Source organism: Mauremys reevesii, linkage group 23 (assembly GCF_016161935.1).
Source record: "Mauremys reevesii isolate NIE-2019 linkage group 23, ASM1616193v1, whole genome shotgun sequence".
In the NCBI taxonomy this organism is placed as follows: Eukaryota; Metazoa; Chordata; order Testudines; family Geoemydidae; genus Mauremys; species Mauremys reevesii.
Genome location: NC_052645.1, coordinates 4792323 through 4811444, shown reverse-complemented (window position 1 = coordinate 4811444; position 19122 = coordinate 4792323). Strand labels below are relative to the sequence as shown.

Here is a 19122-nt window from a genome sequence, read left to right as displayed (position 1 = left end):
AGACGGAATAGAGAATCCTCTTTCTAGATGCTTGACTAGTATCTTGCTCACATGCTCAGGGTGATACTGATAGTCACATCTGAGGTCGGAAAGGAATTTTCACGTGGTCAATTTGGCAGGGATCTGGGGGAAGAGGTGCATTTTTATCTCTGCAGCTTGGAGTATGGCTCACCTGTTGTGATCATCTGGGCATGTCTCACCTAATCAATCTCCTGTCACTGCAGGGACCACGGGCATTGGTGTCACCTTGGTCTCTCCCTGTGGCACACAGTTTAGTCTCCTGAGAACTGAAATGCTTTGGTCTAACTAAAGTCTTTGGTGAAAATTAATGGCCTGTGCTATACTGGAGGTTAGACTAGATGATCTCATTGTCCCTCCTGACCTTAATCTCTATGAAACTAAGAAATTTGTATGTCCCCATGTTTATACTGATGACTCACATCTACCTCTTTACTAGAGACCAATCTCCTTCTATCTAAACTAATGTTTCCATCCCCCTTTCAGTGGGCATCAAGCCAGCAACTAAAACTTAACCGTCAAAATAGAGCTCCTGATCTTTTCCTGGAAGCTCTCCCCTGCACATCTTATCTCTAAATCAGTGAAGAAATGGTACCTTCATCCTTTCTATCCCTCAAGTCCATAATCTTTGACTTAGTTCTCTTCCACTGTGTCAAGCACAAACTTTTATTCTTAACTACAAAGCCCTTCACATCATCTTCCCTATAATTTTATTGCATTGCCTATCAGGCCAGCCTTGATAGCCTGATCCTGCACCTCTCCCACAAGTACAGGCTACTCTTCAGCATGGGAGAAGCTTATGCATGATGTCACAGATAATCACAATGGTGCCTTCTGGCTTTATAAATTTATGTAATTAATGCTGCAAAAGAGTTAAGCTGTATGAGACCAGGGACCCTGATTACATTGATACTGGCACACAACCACTTTAGAATAGCTATGACGACCTGACCCTCCTCCCCTCATATAGATGCAGCTATGTCTACAGAAGAATCCTTTTGTTGACATAGCTATTGTCTTTCAGGAATATGGAGTTTCTATACCAATGGAAAAACCCCTTCTGCCAGTGTAGGCTGCATCTATGCTACAGGGTTATGTTGGCACAGCTACGATGACACAGTGATACTGCTATATTCTCCATATTGTAGACATACCCCTAAGGCTCCTTTTGCTATTGGGAAACTCAAATGACTGCATTTGAAATATGTTTCCTCTTTTGGATAGTCCACACTGAGGACTAAATCCTTTATTTGCTACAAACAGAGAATTGTTCAAAAACGCTGTTTCATAAATATGTGGAGTAATTTTTGCTAGTTTCAGGAATTATTAAAGCCCAACTGTTGTAAGTGCTCTAAAGTCTGTATGGTTACTTGGAATGCCTCATGGGAGTGCGGGGTTTGGTCAGTGACCCAAATTTGGGATCATTTGAACCAGGGGTTCCCAAGACAGAGTCCCTCCCAAAAAACAGTTTTTCTTAAAGTTCATATATCTAGTAATGAATTTTTGCTCACAGGGATCAAAGCAGAGCTGAGATCACACCAGGGTCTCAGATGCTTGAGAGTTAGCTACCCACTAGCCCTTTGGGGGGAAATCAAATTATAACCTTATAAGCCAAAGACTTTAGTTCTTCTGTTAGGAAAGGCACCCTCTTAAATGCTTGATGGCATGTCAAACAAATTACACCAAGCACGTGCTGAGAGAGAGGGGCTAACTATCTGGAAAACTAACTCTACATCACAGGACCTGAATGACTCAAGGGAGAATATACCAATTACTGAATCTAAACAGCTTCCAGACACTGTGAATTCAAATCTAACCCAGGACAGAAATATGAAATAAAAAGAAAAGGGGCTCTAATCTGTCAGAGGGCTTATTTTAGGGAAATACAATCTGAATACAGCAGAACATTCAGAAGGTAATTAAACTGTTTTTTGAGAAGAAAATAAGTTACATGAGCAAATGTGTAACTTCCCTGGGAGGGAAGCATGATTAGTGGTGGAAGAGTAGGTGGTAATAGGGGGAGAGGGAATTGGGACGCAGTGAGAGGAAGAGAGGTTATTTGGATTAATGGGGGAAGGGGAGTCAGGTAATGGGTGGGACACTGGGATGGAGGTCTTGGTGGCGACAGGATGACGGGGGAGAATAGGAGCAGAGGCACCTCCCAGCCCCATATTACCCACCCATGTTTTCACCCCAATCTGGGGACCCCCAGACCATCTATGGGGTATGGCCCCTCTTCCTGGCTCTCCTTGTGATCTGGGAAGCCTGCCTTTCGGGGGGGGGGGGGGAAGAGACACGAAGGTGTCTAAGCCCATCTGCCTACTCCCCCTCTGTAAATGGGGGAGTAGAGTCTATAGGGGTCTGACTCCTCTATAGGGGTCTGACTCTTCCTTATGATCCCCCATGTGAGCCACGATCTGTGGAAGCCCTGTCCCTCTGGGTGGGGAGCTTAGAACAGGCACCAAGAACACATGGCTGAAACTGGGAATGCATGACACAAATTGGAAACTCTCCTGCAGTAGGGAGGGGAGAAAAGAACACCACGAATGCAGCAGTTGATGTTTCAGAGCTACTGTTTCAGGCTATATTTAGCTCCACTGGGTATGCTTTTTCAGCTAAGAACATCTAATTGAGATGAATGGATCACTTAACATCTCTCTGAGCCTGCTATGCTGCTTTTGTGTTCTGGGTGCTAACTGGACTGGAAGGGGAGGGTGACCTAGAAATGTTGGCAGGGAATGGTGGGGCAAAGGAAGGAGAAAGACACTCACACCAGTCTTCTCTTAGGGCTTGTCTACACTGGCACTTTACAGCGCTGCAACTTTCTCGCTTAGGGATGTGAAAAAACACCCCCGAGCACTGCAAATTTCAGTGCTGTAAAGTGCCAGTGTAGGCAGTGCACCAGCGCTAGGAGCAGTGCTCCCAGCACTGGTAGCTATTCCCTTCATGGAGGTGGGTTTTTAGAGCGCAAGGAGAGCTCTCTCCCAGTGCTATGCTGTGACTACACAAGCCATATTAAAGGGCTGCCAGTGAAGACGAGCCCTAAGATGCTTAAATCTTTTGGAAAGCACCATATAATAAAACTGTCAAGATTTTGGGACACAGACAATGTCTGAGATTTCTCTCACTGGCACTGTCACCCACTATATGCTGCAAACATTTCAAAGCATGACCATCATCCCCACTGCACTATAACAAGATGTACAGGAGGGGGAAAGGAGCACTGAGGAATCACCTAGCAACCCGTGGAAAGATCACTGGACTGGAACCATTTCTAGCTCTGCCACTGGTCTGCTTGGTGACCTTGGGCAAATCACTTCAACTCTGTACCTCAGTTTCCTGTAAAATCGAGATAATGAAAAGTTCTTTGACATCTAGTGAAGAAAAGCACTGTACAAAAGCTAGGCCTTTTGATCAGCAAGTTTGCAGATGACACTAACCTGGGAGGAGTGGTAGATACACTGGAAGGTGGGGATAGGATACAAAGGGACCTAGACAAATTAAAGGATTGGGCCAAAAGAAATCTGATGAGGTTCAACAAGGACAAGTGCAGAGTCCTGCACTTAGGACAGAAGAATCCCATGCACTGCTACAGACTAGGGATAGAGTGGCTAGGCAGCAGTTCTGCAGAAAAGGACCTAGGGGTTACAGTGGACAAGAAGCTGGATATGAATCAACAGTGTGCCCTTGTTGTCAAGAAGGCTAACGGCATTTTGAGCATATAAGTAGGAGCATTGCCTGCAGATCTAAGGGTGCGATCATTCCCCTCTATTTGGCATGGTGAGGCCTCATCTGGAGTACTGTGTCCAGTTTTGAGCCCCACACTACAAGAAGGATGTGGCAAAATTGGAAAGAGTCCAGCGGAGGGCAACAAAAATGATTAGGGGGCTGGAGCACATGACTTATGAGGAGAGGCTGCGGGAACTAGGATTATTTAGTCTGCAGAAGAGAAGAATGAGGGGGTAGTTGCTTTCAACTACCTGAAGGTGGGTTCCAAAGAGAATGGATCTAGACTGTTCTCAGTGGTAGCAGATGACAGAACAAGGAGTAACGGTCTCAAGTCGCAGTGGGGGAGGTTTAGGTTGGATATTAGGAAAAGCTTTTTCACTAGGAGGGTGATGAAGCACTGGAATGGGTTACTTAGGGAGGTGCTGGAATCTCCTTCCTTAGAGGTTTTTAAGGCCAGGCTTGAGAAAGCCCTGGCTGGGATGATTTAGTTGGGGATTGGTCCTGCTTTGAGCAGGGGGTTGAACTAGATACCTCCTGAGTTCCCTTCCAACCATGATATTCTATGATGATTCTGTGATTATTACCTAGCCCAGTAGCATAACAACTGCAAACCTAGGTAAGAGGCAAAACTAGCTAAATGGCCACTGCTCCTACCAAAAACATTAATCGTTTTGTTTAAAAAAATTAAATTAAATGGGAAAATCCTTTGTTAACGCAGAGTTAAGGGTTGCCCAGTAACACCTTGTCCCTTTCCAGAACATCAAGTTCAGCAAAACTTAAAACTTCTGAAAATCAGGAAATACAGAATTAAAGATGACTACACAACCGTATCTCTTTGAGCAGTGCTCCACAACACTCATAACACATACACGCCCACTCTGCCTTGTAATGGACAGCTGTGACCTGCACTTGCCCTGTGCTCAAACACTGAGACTACTCCCTTGACAGAATACCAAGCTTTCACTTCATATCCTTTTACAACTCCTTTACACTTGCATACAGGATGCCACTCTTTCCTCTATCCATCATTAATCATCACCAATTCCCATTGACTACTGCCAGCTCCAGGGGGGCAAAGTTAAGGTTGTATGGGCATTTACCTTAACTCTGCATTTCCTGGTTTCAGAAGTCTGAGTTTCATCAACAGGCAACCTTAACTCTGTTAAAGTTTTAATAAGACTGATTTAAACACTAAAAGCTGACCCAAAGCCCAGTGAAGATACTGGAAAGGCTCTCACTGATTTCAAGGGGCTTTGGATCAGATCTTAAGTTAGTACTATAACAGGAAGAGCTGATAATGATACTGATCAGGCAAGGTTTCCAAACATTTCCATTGTAAGCCTGTTTTTTAAGTTGCTCAGAACTTTGCCAAACTGTAACAATTTGGGCTAATTTTTGCCGTTTTTGCTCTTTACCTCAGTCTAATGTTTTGTACGTTTCAACAATTCAGTTATTTCCAAGAATTATGTTGGGGGGAAAAATAGGTAGTTTTGCAAATGTTCAAACACCCCCCCACCCCCACTATTTCTTTAAAGAGCTCCAGTGCCTCAGTAATGTGAAATTAAAATTTGGATGGATACTCTTTAGGTCAGAGAGGTGCTTTTTGCTGTCCCCATGAAAATTAACCTGTATTTGGCCTCTGAAAGTTGTCATTCACAGAAGATGAGCAGAACCTGTTAGAGGCTCACCGCTGAAATTATAGACCTTTTTCACCAAGCACATTCCACCCCCACAGCTCCCTTCACGGCAATTCCACTGTACCTGTTCCTAGACTCTAGAGAGCCGTACATGGTTCTGGATGGGATACAGGCAAAACAGGAGCTGCAAAATATCCTTTTGACTTAAGAGAAGGTGTGTTGTGCTAGAAGTTAAGAGACAACATGGGTTCTAGTCTAAAGGCTTCCACTCACTGGTATTAACAATTCTATGCATTCCACAGCCCTTATTCTTAAGCATGGTATCATACCTTACAAGACATGCTAATATAATTCACCCCATTTTGCAGACGTAACACAAGGTGGCATCTGGAAGAGTCATGAATAGAACCCAAATCTCATACATTGATCACATTGCCTTTCTGAATAAATGTGCTTTGCTGCACCGTCTAACCACTATACTTGAGATCCCTGCCAGAAACAAGAATAGAACCCAGGAATCCTAACTTGCAATATTCTTCTAACAAATAGTTGTGAAAAGCCACTGGCAAAAGGGTATGACATCCCCTTCTAGCGGCAGGTCCACACAGAAGGTAACAGTCTACTACTACTAACTAATACTCCCTTAGCTCAAGTAGTAGAGATCTGTGCTGTGAAATAAAGGTCTTAGATTCAGACTGTTGATGACATGTGTGGGGTTGATATGTTTCCACATGATGAATTTTCAGAGGGTTTTAAACCTAGGAAAGCATGTTAAGGTTATAATGTCAAATTCTTAAAAGTTAAGAAATCCCAGAATGAAAGTTGCTGGGTAACCTTAATTTGACTTCCTTGTACATATGTATTATGGCATTGCCTTTAATCACGATGAAAGAATTTCATCCATTGGATACTTGCTTCAGCAACTGTAGAAAATGGACATTCAATGAGGCACGGGGTTGCAAGAGGATTTTCCTTTGTTTAATGCACTGAACTGGGACCCAGGAGGCCTGGTTTTATTCTTTGCTCTACAACATATTTCCTATGAAATGCTGAAAATACATACACACGTATTGGGGTGGGGGGCGTGCTGAATTAAGGTTGCACAGGCTACTTTCATTCTGGCAACTTTATTATAACTTTACTGACTCTAAGACACAAACGGCTCTATGTTCTTTCATGGAAATAACTAGAGCACATGCCCTGACCTAAAGCACATGAGTTGGCAAACTTAAATACCCCCCCCAATCAATAAAAATAAAAGGAAACTAAAAAGTAAGGGGCTTATGAACACCATCTGTGTGTTTATTTAAAAGTCTCACCTTCTACAACATAGATCTTAGTCAAAGGAAAGTCAATACTTTTTGCCATCATTTCAATTGCTTGTTTGAGTTCTCCCTCAGGAAGTGGAATGAATTTATCAAACAGAGGGGCAATGTAGTCTGCGTATATTGTGACAAGAACCTGCAAAGAAACACAAGTGTTAAAACCAGGCATAGAAAAATTCTTGGTGAACTAGACCAAAAGTAAATCTTAAAACTTGAGAATAACATTTGTATCTAGATTTTAGAACACAAGTTTGGAGTAAGAAGCCTTCCGCAGAAGGTGGCGTTAAGGAGCCATTCCCTTAGAAGAGGGACTGAAAGGAGACCATGCAGAGAACAAAGTGAGGCACTGAAAATCAGACTTGTTCCCATTACAGCAAAAGTTTGCAATCCTTGAAGACTTCCTCTGATTGGAACCACTAACTAGTCAAAGCTTGGATGCAATTATCCTTTCAATTTTTTTTTTAAAGGAGACGAAGTATTCCATTATTCCTCCCCTGACCATTCCACACAACACTCTCATTCTTTAGCATAGCACCTTTACTCTGAAAGCATGGGAAGATTGTCAGGTTTCATGGTGCTCCCCACTGCCAACATTTCAATTGTCAGGGGAACAAGCCTTGCAGGTCTGGTGAGCACTTTTCTGCCTCCAGCCATAAAACCAGGACTCTTTCAAATTTAAGACTTTAGAGGCCCAAGTGCCCCAGAGTGCCAGCAACCTGGAAAATATATATATTTTAATTTTTAAGGCAAGAAAAGGAGGGTGGAGAGATGAGGAAGAAAAGGGTAGGGTGAGTGTCACCATGCCTCAGAGGGTCACAACTGAGAATACCAAATTCAGGACAAACTGCTGAGAAATAGGGAAGACCCCTCCCCCCTAAACAGGTGGTTATTCTCCCATAAGATGTACCAAACCAGCAACAAAAGTAAACTTCTGTTTCACCACACTGGCTAACAAGCAGTCTCCTTAAAAAAAACAGGAGTACTTGTGGCACCTTAAAGACTAACAAATTTATTTTAGCATGAGAGCTTTGAGCAGCTGCTCACTTCTTTGCACTGATGAATGGAACACACACACAGATACATATATATATACAGAGAGAACAAGAAAAAGAAGTATGCATGCAACAAAGCAAGTCTAATCAATGAGAGATGAGAGATGAGAAAGGGGAGGAAAAAAACTTTTGATTGATAAATAAATATGGAGAGCCAGGTGAGGAGTGTTTTGAAACACCCTTCTGTATCTATGGGCTCTCTCACTCTCAAAATTTTTCTCTCACTCTCCTCTCTGTTGCTGCTTGCCTTCAAACTTGCTGTCTGCTGTCTGCATTTTGTTCTCTCTATAAATATCTCTGTATCAATCTGTCTGTCTGTGTGTTCTCTTGTCTGCCAACTCATGCTAAACTTTTTACTGTGGCATTCCAGTCTTTGTATCACCACCAAAAACACTAGACTTAATGATGAGTGGTTTTTCTAAAACCAATTTCATCAACCAAAGGGAACTGATCCCAAAGGACCAGACACATACCCAGGTCAATATACAATTCAGATCTTATCCAATAATTACGCTGTTGCCAGTCCTTTAGTATCTAATATCTAAAGGTTTATTTATAAAAAGAAGGAAAGGTGAGAGTTAAAGGCATCAAATACATACAATAAATGCAAAGTTCTTGGATCAGGCCTGTAGCAATGATGGAATAAACTGCTGGCTTAAGTCAAGTCTCTGGTTGCTTCCAAATCATTGGAAGGTGCTCAGTCCCTTGGTTAGAATGCACCCATTTGTATAAGTTCATAGCCCAGAGAGCAGAGCAGGAAAGAGGCAAAATGGAGATGTTTCCAGGGCCTTTTATAGCTTCTGCCAAGTGAAGAGAAACCCATTGTTCTAGTTTGAGGAAAATTACCGCTAACAAGATGGGGTTTGGAGTCACATGTGCAAGTCACATGTCCATGCCTGCTTTGCTTAGTCATAGCAGAAGCCATTACCCACACTCTAGTTAGAATGTCCTCAGGAAAAGCCCATTAAGTGTAGATAGGCATCTTCCATGGCCCATTGTGAGTTAAGTGTTCTTTGATGGGCCATTCAACATATATAGTTCCTTTGCAATGTGCTGGCTGAATACCTTGTGGGTGTTACTACATGAGCAAACACATTTGAAATACAGGTACATAGTTAATATTCATAACTTCAGATACAAAAGTGATACATGCATACAAATAGCATAATCATATTCAGCAAATCATTACTTTTCCATTGACACCTTACTTGACACACTTTGTATAAGATTTGTTGCAATTATATAACAGTGGTAGAAACAATGATCCACATGGTCATGTTTTAATCATATAACATCACAGTGAGTACAAGCTGAGATCAAACAATCATATAGTATTACAAAGCAGGTATTTAGCATGATCCTGTATAACTTATGCTTCTGGAAAAGGAGCTAGGACTTGGGTAGAATGGGTCAAAATAACAGGGCATTTTACTGACTTTTTTTTCTGAACAATTTATTTTTTGCAAGAAATCCTGAAATGAAATGAAAATTTTCATTTAATTCTCTTATCATATTTTCCATTTCCATTCATTTCAATTTCCAGTTTAGTTTTCAGAAACTGGAACTTTTTGGTTGTTGATTTTCATTTTTCTACATCCCCCCGACTTCTTTTTTCATCTGTTCCCTCTTTACCCCCGCTGAAAAAGGATGGGGAAGTTAAACCAAGACAAACCTACTCTCCCTTCCTTATATACTTTTCTGACAATGGAAAAGGTTAGAAAAAAGTTTAAAGTTTGAGAAAGTGGGACAGAGCGGGGGTGGGGGGGGGGAAGACAGTTGGATGACAACATTCACTTTACTTTTTTCAACTGGAAAATGGGGGGGAGGGGGGAAGTGAGCACTAAAAAAAATGGGAAAAAGCTCCAAACTGATAGCTCCATCTGCAGCAGAGTGCCCCATTCAGAGAGACCATTTTGTTCTTCAGAAACTGCAGCAGCAGAAGAGGATTTCTCAAAAGAAATTATTTCTACCATGCTTGATAAACTTAAGAATAGACAGAATCAGTAACAGTAAAGTTAGAGACACAAGGTGGAGAACGCAATATCTGTTATTGGACTAACTTCTGTGGTGAGAGGGACAAGCTTTTGAGCTTATACAGAGCTCTTCTTCTGGTATGGGAAATATGCTCAGAGTTTCAATTCCCAGACCTGAAGATAAGCCCTGTGTAAGCTCAAAAGAATCTCTCTCTCACCAGCAGAAGTTGGCCCAATAAAAGATATTACATCACCCACCTTGTCTCTCTAAAATCATTGTAGCCATGTTAATCCAGGAACAATGCATACAGTACAGGAAAGTTGACTGTTGTAGTCCAGCTAAGTCAAAATGTCTGACCTGCTTAATGTCGTGGAGAGCCACATGACATGTTCAGATTCTGCTGGTTTGTCTTTTTAAAAAATAACATTCTAGCACAAAAGTCTCCAAAATGTGATCCAAGTGTAAAACAAAGTTGCCTTTTTCCACCTGCAGACAGTCTGACTCAACTTCCCCACCTCCATTAATCTCACTCAGAGGTGTAAATCTAAAGCCTGAAGATGACATTTTAAAAGTCAAAATTAACTATTTCATTGCTGACCATTGAGGCAGATGGAAAGGGAGTGAAGCACATGTGAAATAAGAAACATGAAGCCCACAGACCTCTGCACTAATCTCATGAACGCTACACAATTCTCCTGTGCTTTGCAGACCCACAGGAAGTATAGTAACAATGGGAGACACGACAATTTCTTCGAGGACTGTTTGCTGAGGGACACAGTGAAAACTTGTTGGTGACATTTACAGAGTAGCTGCGGATGGATGAGCGCTGCTTCTGAACACAAGAAACAAGCATTAACTGGTGGGATCATATGGTAATGGAGGTTCAAGATGATGAGCAGTGGCTGCAGAACTTTCAGACGTGAAAGGCCAGATTCCTGGATCTGTATGCCAAGCTCACCCCAGCACTACAGGGCAGTAATACCACATTAAGAGCTACACTGACAGTGGAGAAACAAGTGGCAACTACATTCTAGAAGCTTGCAAACACTGGATTTCTACTGGTCAGTGGGAAACCATTTTGCAACTGGAAAATCCACAGTACATCTCAGACAGGCAGGGTGGCACCAACGTCCCTCAAATGGGTGATCTGTGCAACGTTGCGGTGATCACTCACACCTTCCACCTTCCGATGTGCCTGGACACCATGATGAGGAACATCGCAGAGTGCTATGCAGGATGTTATCAGGAAGCGAATCACCAGGACCCCCTCCAACCAATATGTCACAACCTAACTGAACGGCTCACTGGAAGACGGATTTGGAAGAAATGGGGGAAACTTTGCTTAGCTCTGGACCGGTGTCCCCAATGCTATGTGACAAATGGAGAAGCATATCAGCTGCCACTGGACGTGGTGTGAGGAACATCAGGAGCTGGGAGTCCTGGTGCCACAGGTGAAGAATACAGAGCATACAATCATCATTCCGAGAGCTAGAACCATGCTGGAGAGGACCCTGAAGAATGCCATCTGCTGCCAGTATGTTGAAAACTTGAAACAGAAACTGGACCGGGGAAGGCCTTTGAGGTGACGTGCAAGTGGGATGCCAGCAACCACTTCCTCGCAAGGGCAGTTTCACCTGACTTGCCGAGAGGAGGTTCATCCACAGGGCCCAGTTCAACTGCGTCGCACTGAACAGAGCCGTCTGCCATGGGATATGGGACAAGTGATGCAGGAAATGCAGCTATGCCAGCGAGATGCTACCCCATGTCTTGTGTAGCTGCAAGTCCCATTCCAGAGCCTGGCAGCTGTGACACAACACCATCCAGAATTGCCTAATCAGATGCCACCCAAGGGGAAGGTTGCTGTTAACTCCGCCATTCCCGGAATGGAGAGCCAACTGCGACTGGACACCATCACCACCAATGAGGAATGGAAGAAGATCGTCATGGTGGACATTACAGTGTCCTTTGAGAACAGGTTCCCAGCCTTCCGCAATGCCTGAGCTCGAAAAGTGGAGAAATACACTCCTCTGGCCATCATTTGAGAGCTAGACATTACAAGGTTCAAACACACACTCTGATCATCAGAGCCCAGTAATGACTGAGTGTTGCAGGAATGTGGAATCAGTCAGTGCTACACTCATGGTGTCGGACGGCATTGGGTGATCAAGGGACAGCTATCTAGAACACAACACCAGACATTGGCAATACCATGAGAGATGAGTTGGAGTGTTGTTGAAAAGTAACTGAAAGTACTTCCCTGATGGATTGTATTTTCTAAGGAACAAACTATCCTAAATTCTCAATTAATGAGGGACAATCTTCACTCATTGCTATATTTGCTTTCCACAACCAACTCTCTGTATAACTTTTAAGAACATAAAAATGGCCATACTGGGTCAGACCAAAGGTACATCTAGCCAAGTATCCCATCTTCCGACAGTGGCCAAAGCCAGGTGCCCCAGAGGGAATGAACAGAACAGGTAATCATGAAGTGATCCATCCCGCCCCCATTCCCAGCTTCTGACAAACAGAGGCTAGGGACACCATCCCTGCCCATCCTGACTAATAGCCATTGTTTGCCCTATCCTCCATGAATTTATCTAGTTCTTTTCTGAACCTTGTTATGGTCTTGCCCTTCACAACATCCTCTGTCGAAGAGTTTCACAGGTTGACTGTGCGTTGTGTGAAGAAATACTTCCTTTTGTTTCTTTTAAACCTACCTATTAATTTCATTTGGTGGCCCCTAGTCCTTGTGTTATGAGAAGGAGTAAATAACACTTCCTTATTTACTTTCACCAGACCTCAATCATATCCCCCCTTAGTTATGAAAAGACCCAGTCTTGTTAATCTCTCCTCATACGGAAGCCGTTCCATACCCCTAATCATTTTTGTTGCCCTTTTCAGAACCTTTTCCTATTCCAATATATCATTTTTGAGATGGGGTGACCACATCTATACACAGTATTCAAGATTTGGGCGAACCATGGATTTATATAGAGACAATACAATAAAGACAATACAATATTTTCTGTCTTCTTATCTATCCCTTTCTTAATGATTTCCAACATTGTTTGCTTTTTTGACTGTTGCTGCACGTTGAGTGGATGTTTTCAGAGAATTATCCACAATGACTCCAAGACTTCTCTCTTGAGTGGTAACAGCTAATTTAGACCCCATCATTTTATATGCATAGTTGGGATAATGTTTTCCAACGTGCATTACTTTACATTTATCAACATTAAATTTCTTCTGCTAGTCTGTTGCCCAGTCACCCAGTTTTGAGAGATCCCTTTGCAGCTATTTGTAGTCTGCCTGGGACTTAACCATCTTGAGTAGTTTTGCATCATCTGCAAATTTTGCCACCTCACTGTTTAATCCTTTTTCCAGATCATTTATGAACATGTTGAATAGGACTGGTCCCAGAACAGACCCCTGGGGGACACCACTATTTACCTCTCTCCATTCTAAAACTGACCATTTATTCCTACTCTTTTTTTCTATCTTTTAACAAGTTGCCAATCCATGAGAGGACCTTCCCTCTTATCCCATGATAGCTTACTTTGCTTGAGAACCTTTGGTGAGGGACTGCGTCAAAGGCTTTCTGAAAATCTAAGTACACTATATCCACTTTTTCCCCCTTGTCCACATGCTTGTTGACCCCCTCAAAGAATTCTAGTAGATTGGTGAGGCATGATTTCCCTTTACAGAAACCATGTTGACTTTTCCCCAACAAATTATCTTCATCTATGTATCTGACAATTTTGTTCTTTATTATAGATTCAACCAGTTTGCCTGGTACTGGAGCCCTTTTTAAAAACTGGCATCACATTAGCTATCCTCCAGTCATTTGGTACAAAAGCTGATTTAAATGATAGGTTAAATTGATAGGTTTCATGAGTGATGTACCCAAATATTTGGATGCTAATATCTAAATCATTAAATTTATTCACCTAAATTTAGGTTATTGCAGATTATGTACCATATGTATCTTATGATCTTTCAATCAACCTTTGTACTTTAAATCTGCCTGAAATTCCTTTGCTTTCATGCAGCACTGCTGCTGACTCTTGTGGTACCCCTTTCCCTGCATTCACCATGCAATTTTTTCATACATGTCCATGTTTCCACAGCCAGTCCATAGCTGTGTTCCAATGACTCCTTTCTACTCCAGGCAGGAGAGCATCTAGTGTGTGGAGCCAACATGGTTGGTTTGAGTCATACAACTACTGAAGCCAAGGGTTAAATTTGGGAAAACAAAGTGACTTAGGAACCTAAGTCCTACTGAAAATCATTGGGACCTGGAGTACAAGATCTGAATTATCTGGAATATTTAGAATCTAAACATTACAGTTCCCTATTTGCATTTCTGGAGTTTCTTGTATCTGTAGCACCTAATTATTTTTTTATAAAGGACTTTGCAAATTCAGAAGTTTCTCCTGCAGAAGAAATTATGATCTTAGGATGTTTTCAAAATTTCACATGAAGTGACTTAGGAGACTAAATCCTCATTAAGGGGGACCAACTTGCCCATATTCCACCATCTTTCAAATTCATTCCCCTAATTTTCTAGGACTTTCACCCTTCATCAAACTACGGGCAGACTCATAGCCCACTTTGCATGACTGCATGCACTATTATTCTGGATTCCAATACCTTTAAATAGCTCTCCATATCAATGAAATCTACAAGAACATTATTATTCTAGTTGCAGGCTTTGTTGTGCTTCATAGCTTGGACGCAATTAAGAAATGGGCCCAAAGGATTGCTATATTAGAACATTATTCTTTAATTACTTAGCACAAGGAGCAATGCTGTAATTGTTTCGGAGATACATGCAGTACACCAGTAGATCTCAAACTTTTGTACTGGTGATCCCTTTCACATAGTAAACCTCTGAGTGAGACTCCCCTTATAAATTAAAAACATTTTTTTATAAATTTAACACTGTTATAAATGCTGGATACAAAGCAGGGTTTAGGGTGGAGGCTGACAGCTCACGACCCCCCATATAATAACCTCGTGACCCCCTGAGGGGTCCCGATCCTCAGTTTGAGAACCCCTGCGGTACACAATATTTTTCCTTTGCCACTTTTGAACTGCCTTTCCTTCTTCTGTAAACCTAAGATCTGATACAAATATATTGATATTACCTCATCCACCATGTCTTTCTATACAAAAAATACTAAGTAATACTTATTTGCTGCCAAGTTGGAAAGTCAAACTACTGAACTGGTGGAAGTCAGTGGCAACACATCTGGAACCAGAGTTTGCTGAAGCGCCAGACCAGCTTTTGACAGCCATAGACTCTTCTCCGGGTACAGAGAGACTATTTTCTTCATTTCAATTTATTCCACTAGTTCAGTTCAATGACTAACTCATTCAGAAGTTAAGAAACCAACTGGGAGTTGAAAAAAGCAGGAAAGCCTGTTTTCCTTTTCCAATTTATGAACAAAAACTAGGTATCAGAGAGTGAGATGTACTATTCTAAGATCTTGAAGGACACGGGGTGAGATCCATGAAGGGACTTGGGCACTGGAATGCTGAGTGTCACAGTGCCTAACTTTTATGAGCCAGAAAATCACAGGAACCACAAAGCTAAGTTAGATGCCTAGGCTCCCTATACAATGAATGGGGAGAGATCGGTGCTTAAGAAAGTGATCCACAAAAGTCAGTATGCTAGGTGAGAAGCTGCCTAAGCTCGCCAATAGGAGATGCCAAGGAGAGGACGACGTGCTAAGCCCTGCCCCTCTCACAAAGACAGGCACGTAAATCCAGGCTGCAGGAAGACACCTAATTCTGTTTAGCAATCCACGAACAGGAACCCACCCCAGAGTCAGACAGCTTAGGTGCCCAAGGCATTTCTTTCAGGACTCCACACAAGATGGGGAGGCATGGTGTGTGGTGGGTTAATAATTAAAGAGTGATTGGAGCAGGGACAACTGGATGAGAGACAAAGAGAATATGACTATGTAGTCCAACGGTTAGGGCACCCACCTGGGAGGTGGGAGACCGTATGTCCAGTCCCCCTGCTTCAATCACTCTTTGATTATTTACTTACAGTGAAACAGCTTCAACAGGAAAGTGAAGGAGCCCCACGTCAGAATATCCCATAGCTCAACTGTTAGAGCACTCTCTAGAGGCGTGGGAGACCCTTGTTCAAATCTTCTCTCCCCTCTGCTTGGGGTGGGAAATAAGCCTATGACTCCCACAACCCAGGTGAGTACTCTAACCACTGGGCGGAAGGTTATAAGTGGGTGGCAGCCACATTACCAGCAGGATTGAATTGGGACCTGATCCACCGGGTGTGCTTAATGAGTGAATTTAGGCAGCTACAGGGTTCAGCAAAAGTTCTGTGGATCACAAATGGAACTTAGCTGCCTAAACCAGAGATTTAGACACCTAAGTACCTTCACAGATCACATCCACACTGACCAGAAATAATCAGTTCAATTACAGATCATACTTCCTTTGCTTAGTTAATCAGTTTTAAAGGCAAAACGTGTTTTGATAAACTTTCTTATGTTTCCAGCACATTTAAAGGTAGTTTTATTTAATAAAGTTAAAATGCTGTTTTTGTGCACTTTTAATTGAATTTCCATCCAAATAAATGTTTATTAAATAAGAAATGTGTCATTCACCATTTTCTAAAATTAATAAATTAAGAATTTGAATAAGTGTAAGGAGTTAAGCTATATAACTGATTAAATAAATGTGTATAGATATAACATATCCTCCTGGTTAGTAAAAGGCACCAAATTTAGTGCAAATTTAGTTCAAAGGGTACATTTAGTTGCAAATAAACCTGTTTTAATGGTTACCAACCTTTTTTAAGGAAAAGGGAACTAAAAAGTACAAATACAAAACATGATTAAAGTCAATTATTTTAAATATCTTTGATTTAAATCAAACCACCCTGGATTTGGAATAAAATAAAGTTATTGCTGGCAAAGACTGCAAGTGACAAAAATTGGTGGAGAGGCAAACAATGATAAGGACACAGTTCCACAGAGCGATCAAAATCACCTGGTAAGCTGGGCTCATCTTAAAAAGGGGTTTAATGCAGCCAAATGTCATACATCTAGGAGCAAAGAGCACAGGTCACACTTACAATATCAAGACCTGTATCTTGGAAAGCATCATCTCTGAACAGGACAGTCATGGTGGAAACCAACTGAACATGAACTCCCAGTATGATGCATTGACTAAGACAGTAAATGCAATCCTTATGTTAGCCAATATATTTTTCTAGAAGGCTTTGTACATTTTGTATTTATGCAAAGCTGTATAGCTATAAACCAAACTCCTAGCATGCTTTTGCACTTATGCTAAGCTTATGGTGAACTGCGTATAACCTTTATTCTTTCTGAACTTAGGAGTAAGATGTGTTCTGTAAAGGATTGTTATACATAAGAGTTATATATGAAGAGTTGGTAAGTATCGTTAGTATAGAACAGTTTATGACACTATGGTCTGCTGCTACTCATACTCTACAGTTCACAAACATCTGGAAAGTTATGGTGTCTGGTTGGTATAGATGTCTTTGTATGCTGAAAAATAGATATGAAGCTAGATAAGGAAAAGGGTGTAAGGTGTATTAGTCCTCTACTTGCTGTAAACAAATGGACAAAAATATGTCAGATTAACTCACACTTTGGAGCAGACACCGATGATGTGAGCTGTGATTACTGTGAGACCACTTCCCTGAGACTGATAACGTACGACCCTCTCTGTGCTGATTTTTCTGTTTAATAAACCGACTTGAGTTATCTGACATTTCACTAATGAAAAACGAACCCTAACAATTGGAAACAGAAGCAGGGAAATAATACCTTCCCTACTTCTACTTGATACTACTTCTGTCAACATTCATGAGATCATCATGGAATACCAGGTCCAGTTCTTCCATCAACCTAGCTACTGCTAGGTCTCCAAAAGTGGAAAGGTGGATTCACTACAGCGAAGGGAGAACCTCTCGCATCACTGAAGTATTTTAAGTGTAGACATACCCTAAGTGCTATGTAACTGAAGACCAGTGGCTGGATGTTTGAAAAAGGATGTCAGATACTGCTGACAGAAATCCACATGTGGTCAAACTGTTATTACTTCTTGATAGAAGACACTTCAATATTAGATTAAATATATTTTTCATTTAAATGTCACATTAATAAGCTTTTATGAGCATTCAGAGGAATAACAAACAGGAGCTGCTGCTGCTGGACTAATGATAGTAATAAGATTGTAAAGACTGATAGGGTTTCCAGCTTAAATTTCTTCCAATTTTAAGAAATATATTATTTAAAAAATTCTGTGCACTATACTCCGAGAACAAATGGATATTCAAAATGGATAAAAAAGTACCTCCATACTCACCAAGGAAACAACTAATGTGAACAGCCAGGCATAAATGAAGAAGTAGTCTCCCCCTATTTTAATAATGTAAAGCAGAAGAGAGGTCACGGGCAACAGAATACACTGAGTCACGATAAACTTCTTGATGGCATCCTTAAAAAAAAATCCCAGTGTCTGTAAAGAAAGAACATTCATGATATTCATATTGTAGATAGCTAAGTGGTACTGTGGGTTAATGAACTGGTCTTTCACCTAATGTTCAAAAATTATTCTAGGTTATAAGTGAGAGGAATACAGCAATACTGATGTGTGCCATGGAGCAACACAGCAAAGGCAACAATTAAATTTTGAAAGAACAGTTACTTACCTTTCAGGAACTATGATTCTTCAAGATGTATTCTCTACATGGATTCCACTCTGGTGCACATGCATCCCATGAATACCATATAGGATTCTCTTGATCAGCAGTATCCAATGGAGCTGCATTTGCACCACAGATGTCCTTGCACCCCCGCCCCTCACTCAAAGACAAAAAGAGTAGAGGGAGCCCAAACAAAATGGGAATGTTTCGTAATATTTTTATGAAGCCTATGTGTGCCTCAGCTTCCTGCTATCCGGGGGGGGTGTTGAAATCTGCTCTCAGGGCAGCACAGCAGATATGAGGTGTTTGCATCGCTTTGCTGTCTGGGCCACAATGAACAGGTCCTTAAGGAATCGGTTGGAACCTGCTGAAAGTGACCCATATCAGTGCATGAGAAAATGGGAAACCCCAATGATCAAAACACTCACATCACCAAGAGAAAGGTGTTTTTTCCCCACCACCTCTCAGCAGGGAAGATCAGAAGAGACCAGCTCAGAAACAAAGGACAAAGGACAGAGAGGTGACTGGCAGGGGATTAAGAGTGGTTTCTCAAAAAGGCTGGCGGCTCTCATGTGGGACTCACAAAAGGGTCAGAGACAAAAGCAATAATGGAACCCACTACAGCTTGGCTAATGGTTTGCTCTCGCTTGGCCAGATGGACACACATTTTATTTCTC

At 41.7% G+C, this 19122-nt stretch overlaps 1 protein-coding gene across 2 annotated transcripts in view; it reads right to left on the bottom strand.

The window, feature by feature from the left end:
• The window catches only part of ZMPSTE24 (zinc metallopeptidase STE24), a 94877-nt gene that overhangs the window by 29477 nt on the left and 46278 nt on the right, over window positions 1-19122 (bottom strand). For both annotated transcript variants that reach the window (XM_039511829.1, XM_039511828.1), the window contains 2 exons: window positions 18106-18258; window positions 6704-6845 (listed from right to left, as the gene is read on the bottom strand). In XM_039511829.1, coding sequence (XP_039367763.1) covers window positions 6704-6845; window positions 18106-18258 — 295 coding nt within the window. The remainder of the gene's footprint in view (window positions 1-6703; window positions 6846-18105; window positions 18259-19122) is intronic.